This window comes from Erythrolamprus reginae, chromosome 5 (assembly GCF_031021105.1).
Source record: "Erythrolamprus reginae isolate rEryReg1 chromosome 5, rEryReg1.hap1, whole genome shotgun sequence".
Classification (NCBI taxonomy): domain Eukaryota; kingdom Metazoa; phylum Chordata; class Lepidosauria; order Squamata; family Dipsadidae; genus Erythrolamprus; species Erythrolamprus reginae.
In genome coordinates this window covers 112,989,854-113,002,072 of record NC_091954.1, presented here as the reverse complement: position 1 = coordinate 113,002,072, position 12,219 = coordinate 112,989,854, and the positions used below count along the sequence as shown (strand labels likewise).

Sequence of the window (12,219 nt, the reverse complement as noted above, 5' to 3'; positions counted from 1 at the left end):
TCTCTATTTCTTCCTTTGCCAGATCGTAGATAAACTTAATGTGGGACAGTGTTTTTTGATGTGGCCCAGGAATGTGACGCATCAACCAAGGAAATACTTCGTAAAGCTGAAAGAAGGTTAAATCATCATTGCTGTTACAATAAGACAGCCTATTTTCTAACCATTTGCAATTGATATATTTTATTTATTAGTTTCTGTGTTTGTTTCTTTAAATTTCTATGCCGCCCAACTCCCTAAGAACTCAGGCTCACAACAAAAAGCAGGTATAAAAACAGGTCAAAGCAATGGAAACTGCAGTTTAATGTTTCCAAATGTAAAATAATGCACTTGGGGAAAAGGAATCCTCAATCTGAGTATTGCATTGGCAGTTCTGTGTTAGCAAAAACTTCAGAAGAGAAGGATTTAGGGGTCGTGATTTCCGACAGTCTCAAAATGGGTGAGCAGTGTGGTCGGGCACTAGGAAAAGCAAGTAGGATACTTGGCTGCATAGCTAGAGGTATAACAAGGAGGAAGAGAGAGATTGTGGTCCCCTTATATATAGAGCGCTGGTGAGACCACATTTGGAATACTGTGTTCAGTTCTGGAGACCTCGCCTACAAAAAGATATTGACAAAATTGAACGGGTCCAAAGACGGGCTTCAAGAATGGTGGAAGGTCTTAAGCATAAAACGTATCAGGAAAGACTTCATGAACTCAATCTGTATAGTCTGGAGGACAGAAGGGAAAGGGGGAACATGATCGAAACATTTAAATATGTTAAAGGGTTAAATAAGGTTCAGGAGGGAAGTGTTTTTAATAGGAAAGTGAACACAAGAACAAGGGGACACAATCTGAAGTTAGTTGGGGGAAACATCAAAAGCAACGTGAGAAAATATTATTTCACTGAAAGAGTAGTAGATCCTTGGAACAAACTTCCAGCAGACGTGGTTGGTAAATCCACAGTAACTGAATTTAAACATGCCTGGGATAAACATATATCCATTGTAAGATGAAGTACAGGAAATAGTATAAGGGCAGACTAGATGGACCATGAGGTCTTTTTCTGCCGTCAGTCTTCTATGTTTCTATGTATAGATAAATATAAAAGAAGTAACATTGTTTATATACAGGGGGTGGACAAAAAAATGGAAACAGAGAGAAAGGCCATAGAACAGGATGGAGATTACGTGGAAAAATAGGGAGTGTAGAACATACATCATTCTTTCTTGCTTGTAAGTTTCATTGTTGAAAAAATTGTTGAAGATAAAAAAATATGATGCATTACTTTCTGGCCGATCCGCATACATTTCTCCAATTCTTTGCTATTTCTATGGGTCGGGTACACATGCACAGAAATACACAACAAAGTGCATATCATCTGTGCTCTTTGCTATTTGCTGGAAGGCAGAGGCCTTTTTTCCTTGTTTTCCTCCCCTAAAACTAAAGTACGTCTTATATTCCCATGCGTCTTATACTCCAAAAAATATGGTAGGACCATTTGTCAAACTTTCAAACCAGTTGCAGCATCCCCATGGTCATGCCATCAAAATTGGGATGATTGACTTGGAGGGTTTAGTGTTCTGGCATCATGTGACCACCTCTTGCAACCTTTCTGACCGGCAAAGTCAAGGTGGGAAGCCAGTTTCGCTTAACACACCATGTTGCTCGTTTAATGACTTAGAAACATAGAAACATAGAAGACTGACGGCAGAAAAAGACCTCATGGTCCATCTAGTCTGCCCTTATACTATTTCCTGTATTTTTATCTTAGGATGGATCTATGTTTATCCCAGGCATGTTTAAATTCAGTTACTGTGGATTTACCAACCACGTCTGCTGGAAGTTTGTTCCAAGGATCTACTACTCTTTCAGTAAAATAATATTTTCTCATGTTGCTTCTGATCTTTCCCCCAACTAACTTCAGATTGTGTCCCCTTGTTCTTGTGTTCACTTTCCTATTAAAAACACTTCCCTCCTGAACCTTATTTAACCCTTTGACATATTTAAATGTTTCAATCATGTCCCCCCTTTTCCTTCTGTCCTCCAGACCATACAGATTGAGTTCATGAAGTCTTTCCTGACTTGCAGTGACTTACTTCACTTAACACACCGTATTGCTCATTTAATGACTTACATTGACTCACTTAACAACTTAACACTTAACTATGGCCAGAAAGGTCATAAAATGGGGCAAAACTCACTTAATGACTGTTTTATTTAGCAACAGGAATTTTGGGCACCCCTGTGGTCGTAGGTCGAGGATTACCCGTATAGGTTTTAGGCCGATGTGAATCAAAATGGTAAGAAAATAAAAGCTCACTCACCACATGAAAGAAGCTACCCACAAATCTTGAACTAAAAATCAGGCCTTCGGTTAGTTTCTGAAAGTTTTCTTCTTCAAGAGAGAATCGGTACCCGAAGACCAAGATGGCTATCAAATTGAAGAACGCGTTGGTGACTGGAAACAAAGGATCTAAGGGCTGGCCTGAAAATTAAGAAATGTATTGATTGATTGATTGATTCTTTCATTAATTAATTCATTCATTCATTCAATTTTTATGCCACCCTTCTCCTTAGACTTAGGGCGGCTTACAACATGTTAGCAATAGCACTTTTTAACAGAGCTCAGCCTTTTGCCCCCCACAATCTGGGTCCTCATTTGACCCACCTCGGAAGGATGGAAGGCTGAGTCAACCTTAAGCCGGTGATAGTTGTACATACACTTGATCAGTTAGAGAATGATGAAGATATTGAGGACTTGGATTCAGATAGTGTTTATGAAGTAGTGGGGGGCCCGGGGTTACAGGTAGTAGAACAGGTGGGAGGCCAGCCACAGGATGGGGCTATGAGTTCAGGATCTAATGAGGGAGAATCAGATGCTCGCTGGGTTAACCCTAAATTCAGAAGGGTTCAGAAACGTAGAGAGCAAAGGTCTGGAAGAAGATATTAAGGAGAGGAATGGGTTAAATATTGTAGTGAGGTATTTGGCATGTCAGGGGGCTAGTGGAGAAGCAGGGTGGAGTTTCAACATTGCTGAAAAGAAATACGGAGGGGGTTTTCGCCACGCTAAAGTAAGCCAAAGTATTTTGCACTGCATTTAGTCAGTGCTGCTGTTTTTTTATAGCTATGTAGTTAGGAAATAAATCTTGTCTAAGTGAAGCAGGAAAAGGAATGTGAGATATGCGGCTGAGAGAGAGATAACGGATCGAGTGATGTCTGGAAGGTGTTGAAGTAAAGGAGAGCATAGAAATAAACGGAGTTGCTTTATTCATGAAATGATGCATTTAATGAGAGTTAATTGTAATTACTAAACTTCTACCAGAAACCAGAACAGTGATGAGATTTGAACCGCTGACCTACAGATCTACAGTCAGCTTCAGTGGCCTGCAGTACAGCACTCCACCTGCTGCGCCACCCCGGCTCATTGATTGATTGTGAAATGAATAAAATACCTAAATGCCTGCAGAAATTGAATAAATCCTTGACTTACAACCAGTGTCAGGGTTCCAAATAGCATCCAAAACTAAATCCGAGGCAAAGGATTCCTCAAAGTTCCAATTTATTAACAAAGCCATTTGGGAGAGACTCAAATCTGAAGTCCAAGGGGTTTTCTTCATCCAGTTGAGAGTTCAAATCCTTGTCCTCACACACACACCCCAATTCCATCATGTTGACCTGTTTAATGATTGTCGTGAGTATTCCCTGTCAGCCTCAGGAAGTGTCAGATTCGGAGGAGGACGAAGAGGCAGAAGCTTTAATGTACTCTAATTTAAGAGAGTTGTCAGAGAGCAGTGGGGATGAGGGTGTAGGAGAAAATGAGTTAGAGGTTAGCATGGAAAGTAGTTTATCTTAAGAGCCGTGATGAGCTACCAAAATTTTTACTACCACACTGTGGGCGTGGCTTATGCATTTAGTTTCAACATCTTTCAGTGCAAATTGGGTGCTCTGGGGTGGAGCTCCAAATTTTGCTACCGGAACTGCATTTGACCATTCCCATAGGAGCCCATCACTGCTTAAGAGGATGGGGGGGCGGGTTGTTGACAGCCCCTGGGTGAACCCGAGATCTAGGAGATTCGCAAAATGAAGGGAGGAGATGTTTGGGAAAAAGTTTTGAATCTGCAAGTTAGAACTGTGTAAATCAACCCATGCACCGTTTCCTGAAATGTATCGGAAACTAAGCCGCTTTTGTTCAAACTGCGTGTTGAAATACGGCCGGCATTCCTCGCTTCCGAGAAGTAAGCTTTTGGTATACTGTATTATGATAAACTGTGCAATTTTAGATTTAAAATGACTTAGAGAGAACCACTAGCAAGGAGGTTCCCCCCCCTCGCTCATTAGAAAGAATTATAGCTTTGCAAATTCAGATCGTTAGATTTAGAATGTGCCTTAGCATAGCAGCTTTATAACCGTGACGATCTTTCCAGTGTAAGAAGAGAAATAAAGATTTACTAATTTGAAAATCAAAGCCTTGAAAAGAGAGTTTTTACAGTCGCTTCAGCTTGACCAGAACAATGTCTCCGGAGAGGGGTGGCATACAAATCTAAATAATAATAATAATAATTATTATTATTATTATTATTATTATTATTATTATTATTATTATTATTATTATTCTGAAGCATAACACACCAAACATTGTGATCGTGGAGAAAAAGAAAGTGTGGATCACCGACATCGCAATCCCAGGAGACAGCAGAATTGAGGAGAAGCAGCTAGAGAAATTAGTGAAATACGAAGATCTAAAAATCGAGCTGCAACGACTCTGGCATAAGCCTGTGAAAGTGGTCCCAGTGGTACTTGGCACGCTGGGCACAGGGCCAAAGGATCTCAGCGGACATTTGAAAATCATCGGAATTGACAAAATCTCCATCTGTCAATTGCAAAAGGCCGCTTTACTGGGATCGGCAAACATAATTCGCCGCTACATCACGCAGTCCTAGGTGCTTGGGAAGCGCCCGACTGGTGATGAAATACGAAATCCAGTATAGTGATCTCATTTGCTGTGTTGTACTGACAAAACCTGGTAGTCGTTATTATTATTATTATTATTATTATTATTATTATTATTATTATTAATTATTTATTATTTGGATTTGTATGCCGCCCCGAGTCTTCGGAGAGGGGCGGCATACACAGCCAAATAAATAAATAATAATAATAATAATAATAATAATAATAATAATAATAATAATAATAACGACTACCAGGTTTTGTGACCATAATTGCAGGCTCAAATTACAAAGTCAAAGAATACATGTAAAGATTTAGATAAACTAGCTCTTGAGTTGACAGCCTTGGCTTGTCTCACTGACCGTTGGCATCAGCGAAGATCTCCACTAGCTGACCGGCCTCGTCTTGTATTTGACTCTCTATGCCTGTCCTCCCCAGTCCAAGTTTCCTCATAGTGAGTAAGCCAAATCGCCTCTGTTGCTTCCAAGTGTGGCCGTTGGAAAGAATAATGCCTGAATGAAACAGAAATAAGTGAGAAATTGTTACTCCCAAGAGAGATGCACCAAAAGTTATGGAATCATCGGCTTGAGGCTTCCTTTGTACTATCTGAACTTGGTTGCTTTCTGGCAGATAGAATTGCTCATACTATGTAACATCATCAGTGGTAGCAGGAAGTGGAGTTTTGCTCCCTGTTTAAATATAAAGGCCTGTACAGCCAGGTAGGTAGGTAGGTAGATAGATGGATGGGTAGGTAGGTAGGTAGATTAGATAGATAGGTAGGTAGGTAGGTAGGTAGGTGGATAGGTGGATAGGTGGATAGGTGGATAGGTGGATAGGTGGATAGGTGGATGTGTAGGTAGGTAGGTAGATTAGATCGGTAGGTAGGTAGGTAGATTAGGTAGGTAGATTAGGTAGGTATGTAGGTAGGTAGGTAGATAGGTAGGTAGATAGGTAGATAGGTAGGTAGATAGATAGGTAGATAGGTAGGTAGGTAGGTAGATATGTAGGTAGGTAGGTAGGTAGGTAGGTAGGTGGATGGGTAGGTAGGTAGATTAGATAGGTAGGTAGGTAGGTAGGTAGGTAGGTGGATAGGTGGATAGGTGGATAGGTGGATAGGTGGATAGATGGATGGGTAGGTAGGTAGGTAGATTAGATAGGTAGGTAGATAGGTAGTGTTGTGATTCCGTCTGAGGCCCCTCAGGGAACGGCTGATCCTCTGCCGGCTTCCTGCTCAGAGGGGGAGGATGAGGAACAGGAGGTTCAGGCAGATGGGGAGGAGGAATCTCAGGCTGAGGGAGAGGGAGGACAGCCAGAGTCCCCCGAGAGGGAGCTCTCCCCAGCAAGCAGCCTGGATTCCTTAGATGAAAATGCACAAGCAATAATCGATCTCCGGCAGAGAAGAGCAACACAACGAAGGGGACAATTAGCCAGGTAGTTTCAGCACTAAAGAGGCAACAGCTGGGTTTGGGTGTGGTGCTCTCTGGAAAGGCTGAAAAGGCAGACCCACCCTTCCTGGCTTGTGGAGTATTATCTTTGGGAGTCCTGGGACCTGGCTGTGATCTTTGGCGTCTTGGAATTCTGGTTTGTGACTTTGAATACTGAAACCTTGGGGGGAAAAGGTGTGGGTCTTATTCTCTACAGTGGTGGGTGTGCCAGCAAGAAGTCTGCTGTATTGTCTGGCCATCAGGACTCTGCTGTGAAGTCTCATAGCCTGCCTGTTGGGAAGAACAGGTTTTTCTCTGTGTTTATTTTTCAAACTATAAAGTGCTTTTGCTTTTACCAGCGTGTCTGGCTGCTTTTTCCAGTTGGTGTTGAAGTCTGGGGGCACCCAGACAGAACAGGTAGGTAGGTAGGTAGGTAGGTAGGTAGATTAGGTAGGTAGGTAGATTAGGTAGGTAGGTAGGTAGGTGGGTAGATAGGTGGGTGGGTAGGTAGGTAGATTAGGTAGGTAGGTAGGTACCTAGGTAGGTAGGTAGGTAGGTAGGTACCTAGATAGATAGATAGATAGATAGATAGATAGATAGATAGATAGATAGATAGATAGATAGATAGATAGATAGACAGACAGACAGACAGACAGACAGACAGACAGACAGACAGACAGATAATCAATTCTTCTTTTTACACCCACAAAGCTTTCTCCTTTCAGGACTTCGTGGAAACTCATTTGTCTCATTCATAATTTCGGAGAATTCACATAAACACATATAAATATTTAAAATACTTGAATGCTGGGGCTGTTTCTCAGTTGGGGGTGATGTTCAGGGGTGGTTTCCACTTACCTTTGCTACAGGTTCACATTACGACGTTTCTCGCGCATGTACGCTTCCCATGCAGCTATAATCAGCCCCAAACACAGCTGAGCTGCTGAGGCGCTGATCAGCTGTGCTTCGGGCAAAGGAATAAAGGTAAGTACAGTATAAACCTAGAGGTGGGCGGGAGAGCCCTTTTTCAAGCAGAAGTAGAAGAAAAAAACTTCAAAATAGTAAAAAAAATCTGAAAACATTTTTTTTTAAAAGATGGCAATGTCTATGGACTCGTACCGCCCAAAACCGGATCTGTGATGCCATGGTGATGTCACCAGCACTACTGGTTCAGGCAATCTGGTCCGAACCAGTCTGGTGAAGTTGGATTATTAGAATTTTTGTTTTGAACTTGTAATTTTGAAAGTCATTTTGAGCCTTACTGAACTAAATGGCATACCGTACTTTTCGGAGTATAAGATGCACCTTTTCCCCTTAAAAGAGGGTGGAAATGTTGGTGCATCTTTTGGCCTCCTGAAACTCCACCCCACGCATCCTGTTTTCACCAAAACAACAGGGCCTTTTTCGCAGAAAACAGGGCACACAGAAAATATTTGGGAGTCTTGCAGAGTGCTCCTTGGGGTCGAGGAGGGCAAAATCTTTTTTTTTTTCCTTCTTTACCTCTTAGAAATTTTGCTGCCTCTTATATTCCAGTGCATATTATAGTGCAAAAAATATGGTATACACTGTAGCAAATGAATAAATGGAATTAGAGTCCGGAAGGTGTTGGGCGGCTTATAAATCAAATAAATTAAATTTTAAAAAGGAAATTCACACTTTACAACTTACCTTTTCCTTTGGACAGAGCCCTTAAAAAGGGAGTCTCTACTCGTTCAGAGAAGTCATCAGCATGGTTGATCAATCCATGTTTGACAACTTTATATCCTGACAGTACTATTACGGGCAAATTCCACGCCAGTAAGGTGTAAATGTTTCCGTAACGTTTTGCAAGCTGCCATTAGAAAAAAAGAAGAAGCAGCAATACATTCAGCAGATAATCCTCAACTCACAATTGAGGCCAAAATTTCCACAGTTGCCAAGTGAATTTTATCTTGTTTTACGAATTTTCTTGCCACAGTTCTTAAGTGAGCCACTGGAGTTGTTCAATCAGTAACAAGAGAGAAAGGTGGGGCCAATGGCTGCGGCAACATGGAGTTCCCCTTCACCCGTGGGGTCGTCCAAATCCTCGTCGCCTGGGGGTCCTGGTTCCTATGGAACCGAGACAGATCCTTCCTGAAGGGAAGGTGAAGATGGGGTCACTGGCAGGTGTCTGTTTTGGGGTCAGCATCCCCTCCAGACAAACCGTTTTGACCTCCACCAAACCTATAAAGCCCTTCATGGCATCGGACCAGAATACCTCCGAGACCACCTTCTGCCGCACGAATCCCAGCGGCCGGTTAGGTCCCACAGAGTTGGCCTTCTCCAGGTCCCATCGACTAAACAATATCGTCTGGCGGGACCCAGGGGAAGAGCCTTCTCTGTGGTGGCTCTGGCCCTTTGGAATCAACTCCCCCTAGAGATCAGAACTGCCCCCACCCTCCTCGCCTTTCGGAAGTTATTAAAAACTCATCTTTGCCACCAGGCATGGGGAAATTAACACACACACCCAATTGTCAAGGTTGTTGTATGGTTTGATTGGATTGTGTGATTATTTTATTATAAGGGTTTTAAATTGTGTAGCATACATGTTAGGATAGGTATTTTTAAAAATTGGATTTGTGCACTGTTTATGTTGTTGTGAGCTGCCCCAAGTCTTCGGAGAGGGGCAGCATACAAATCTAACAAATTATGATTGATTGATTGATTGATTGATTGATTGATTGATTGATTGGATTTGTATGCCACCCCTCTCTGTGAATGTAAAAATCCAATACTACAACAGCTAAAAACCCTTGTTATAAAACCAATCATACATACAAACATACCATGCATAAATTGTAGAAGCCTAGGGGGAAAGATTATCTTAATTCCCCCATGCCTGACGGCAGAGGTGGGTTTTGAGGTGCTTACGAAAGGCAAGGAGGGTGGGAGCTATTCTTATCTTTGGGGGGAGTTGGTTCCAGAGGGTCGGGGCCGCCACAGAGAAGGCTCTTCCCCTGGGGCCTGCCAACCAACATTGTTTAGTTGATGGGACCCGGAGAAGGCCCACTCTGTGGGACCTAACTGGTCGCTGGGATTCGTGCGGCAGAAGGCGGTCCCTGAGATAATCTGGCCCGGTGCCATGAAGGGCTTTATAGGTCATAACCAACACTTTGAATTGTGACCGGAAACTGATCGGCAACGAATGCAGACTGCTGAGTGTTGGTGTGATATGGACATATTTAGGGAACCCATGATTGCTCTCGCAGCTGCATTCTGCACGATCTGAAGTTTCCGAACACTTTTCAAAGGTAGCCCCATGTAGAGAGCGTTACAGTAGTCGAGCCTCGAGGTGATGAGGGCATGAGTGACTGTGAGCAGTGACTCCCGGGCCAAATAGGGCCGCAACTGATGCACCAGGCGAGCCTGGGCGAACGCCCCCCTCGCCACAGCTGAAAGATGTTTCTCAAATGTGAGCTGTAGATCGAGGAGGATGCCCAAGTTGCGGACCCTCTCTGAGGGGGTCAATAATCCCCCCCAGGGTAATGGATGGACAGATGGAATTGACCTTGGGAGGCAAAACCCACAGCCACTCCGTCTTATCAGGGTTGAGTTTGAGTTTGTTGACACCCATCCAGACCTTAACAGCCTCCAGGCACCAGCACATCACTTCCACTGCTTCACTGACTGGACATGGGGTGGAGATGTAAAGCTGGGTATTATTATTATTATTATTATTATTATTATTATTATTACTACTACTACTACTACTACTACTACTACTACTACTACTACTACTCCATCTATCCCATCTATCGGGATTCAACCGATTTGGACCAGTTCACCAAGATTTATTTAATTAATTAAACTTATAGGCCACCCTGAGTCTATTTGATTGATTGATTGATTGATTGATTGATTGATTGATTGATTGATTAAATTTTTTTCCCAGAGAGAGAGAGACAGCTTGTAAAATCAGCAGGAGTTCACATATAAAGACAGACCTCGTATAGAGATTTAAACAACAACTCAACAACAATATCCTCATTTAACAACGATTTCCAGGTAAGACAGACCAATGACCATATGACTGGTCTTTGCATTGGTGAACTTGGCAGGACTTGGAAAGCAAAGGAAATCTCAGGTAAGCCCATTAGCACAGTTAAGCAGTTCACTCAGTTGACCTGTCCCCAACTGTGGTCACTAAAGGAGGCCTGCAAAGATCGTTATCCATTTATCTCCTAAACAAATTCTTAATCCCCTTAAATGTCATGTGTTCATTCTCCAGACTTTACAGACCCAACAACATCCTTCTCCATCTCTGCCATGAAAATCAAATGACTGCTTAATTATACATTATCTCAGCATAACATGCTTCCCCATATATGGTTATACAATTGCGGGAACTTAACAAATATCGGTATACATCATGTGCTAGACAGGCCAGACATCCTGTTTGTCGCAATCTTCTTGCTTAAGCAGATTTAGGATACATATATAACTTTGCTGCTGACACCACAATAACCCCCCCCCCTTCCCTTATCTTGTGCCAGCTATGCATTTGTTTATTCGGACCGAGGTCATGCTGACCCAGTCTCCAAACTTTGGAATCAATAATGGTTATGCTAGCCACCTCAGCAGCTCTCTTCGTTAAGTTTAATAAATAAAATAAGTTTAAATAAATAAATGAACAAATAAACAAATAAATAAATGCATACATACATGCAGTACATACATACTATACTGGCTAGCTTGCTAGCTTGCTTGCTAGCTAGCTTGTTTGCTTGCTTGCTAGCTAGCTTGCTTGCTAGCTTGCTAGCTTGCTTGCTTGCTTGCTTGCTTGCTTGCTTGCTTGCTTGCTTGCTTGCTTGCTTGCTTGCTTGCTTGCTTGCTTGCTTGCTTGCTTGCTTGCTTGCTTGCTTGCTTGCTTGCTTGCTAGCTTGCTTGCTTGCTTGCTTGCTTGCTTGCTTGCTTGCTTGCTTGCTAGCTTGCTTGCTAACTAGCTTGCTTGCTAGCTAGCTTGCTTATTTGTTTATTGCTAGCTACCTTCATACTCAAAATACACAAGTGAAAAAAATACCTGAATTAGAAGATCAGGAGTAAGTCTAAAACCAGTCTGCCAGCTGATTCCAATTAAAGGAAGCGGCAAAGGTCCAGGTGGGCATTTTCTGAGTAACCAGAGTTGTTTTAGAAAGTACACAACCGAAAGACTCAGCAACAGAAGCAGACCCATTGAAAATATCCAGAGTTGCCCCATTATTTCCACTTTTCCTTTCTTTCTTTCAACGTCTCCACGTCAGCAGAGTGGATCAAATCTGTTTTCTCCAATACCTTCCACCGAGAAGTGACTGGCATTATTGGTTTTTAGTTTTTGGGTTTTTAAGTGCTTTATACAATCCAATCAGGAAACGTTTGCAACATAAAAGCTTGTGCCATATATAATTTGTGTAGGAATGTGTCCCTCCTTACCGGACTTGAAATGACATTTGTGGTTAGGAGGATGGATAAATCTGATAAGTCTCTTGAAAGGAGTGGAAAACAAAGGACATAGGATAGAACAGCCCTATGATCAACTGGGCAGGGATACAACGTGGGTTAGTAGCAAATAGATCAAGTTCTGTTTTCACTGAGACCCCAAGATCATATGCTGCAATGTCCTGCCTGTCGGCGACAGTGTTCCCTCTAATTTGGGGGGGGGGCGGAAAAGTATAGTGTCTGAGCGGCAGTCCCTTCGGGACTGGGCGGCACATAAATAATAAGTAAGTAAGTAAGTAAGTAAGTAAGTAAGTAAGTAAGTAAGTAAATAAACAAACAAACAAACAAACAAACCTCAGAGAATTTTTTGCCTCAGAGAATTTCAAAATAAAATACTGTACTGTGTGTTTTATTTATTTTATTTTATTAATAG

General features: G+C 42.2%; 1 protein-coding gene across 1 annotated transcript in view; it reads right to left on the bottom strand.

Annotated features, from left to right (window-relative positions):
* Positions 1-11,568, bottom strand: part of LOC139168240 (cytochrome P450 2J4-like) — a 73,645-nt gene extending 62,077 nt beyond the window's left edge. The window contains exons 1-2 of the mRNA XM_070753759.1: positions 11,392-11,568; positions 1-106 (exon numbers count right to left, since the gene is read on the bottom strand). The exon at positions 1-106 is cut by the window's left edge and continues 71 nt beyond it. Of these exons, the coding sequence (XP_070609860.1) occupies positions 1-106; positions 11,392-11,568 (283 nt within the window). The remainder of the gene's footprint in view (positions 107-11,391) is intronic.
* Positions 11,569-12,219: the final 651 nt, after the last annotated feature.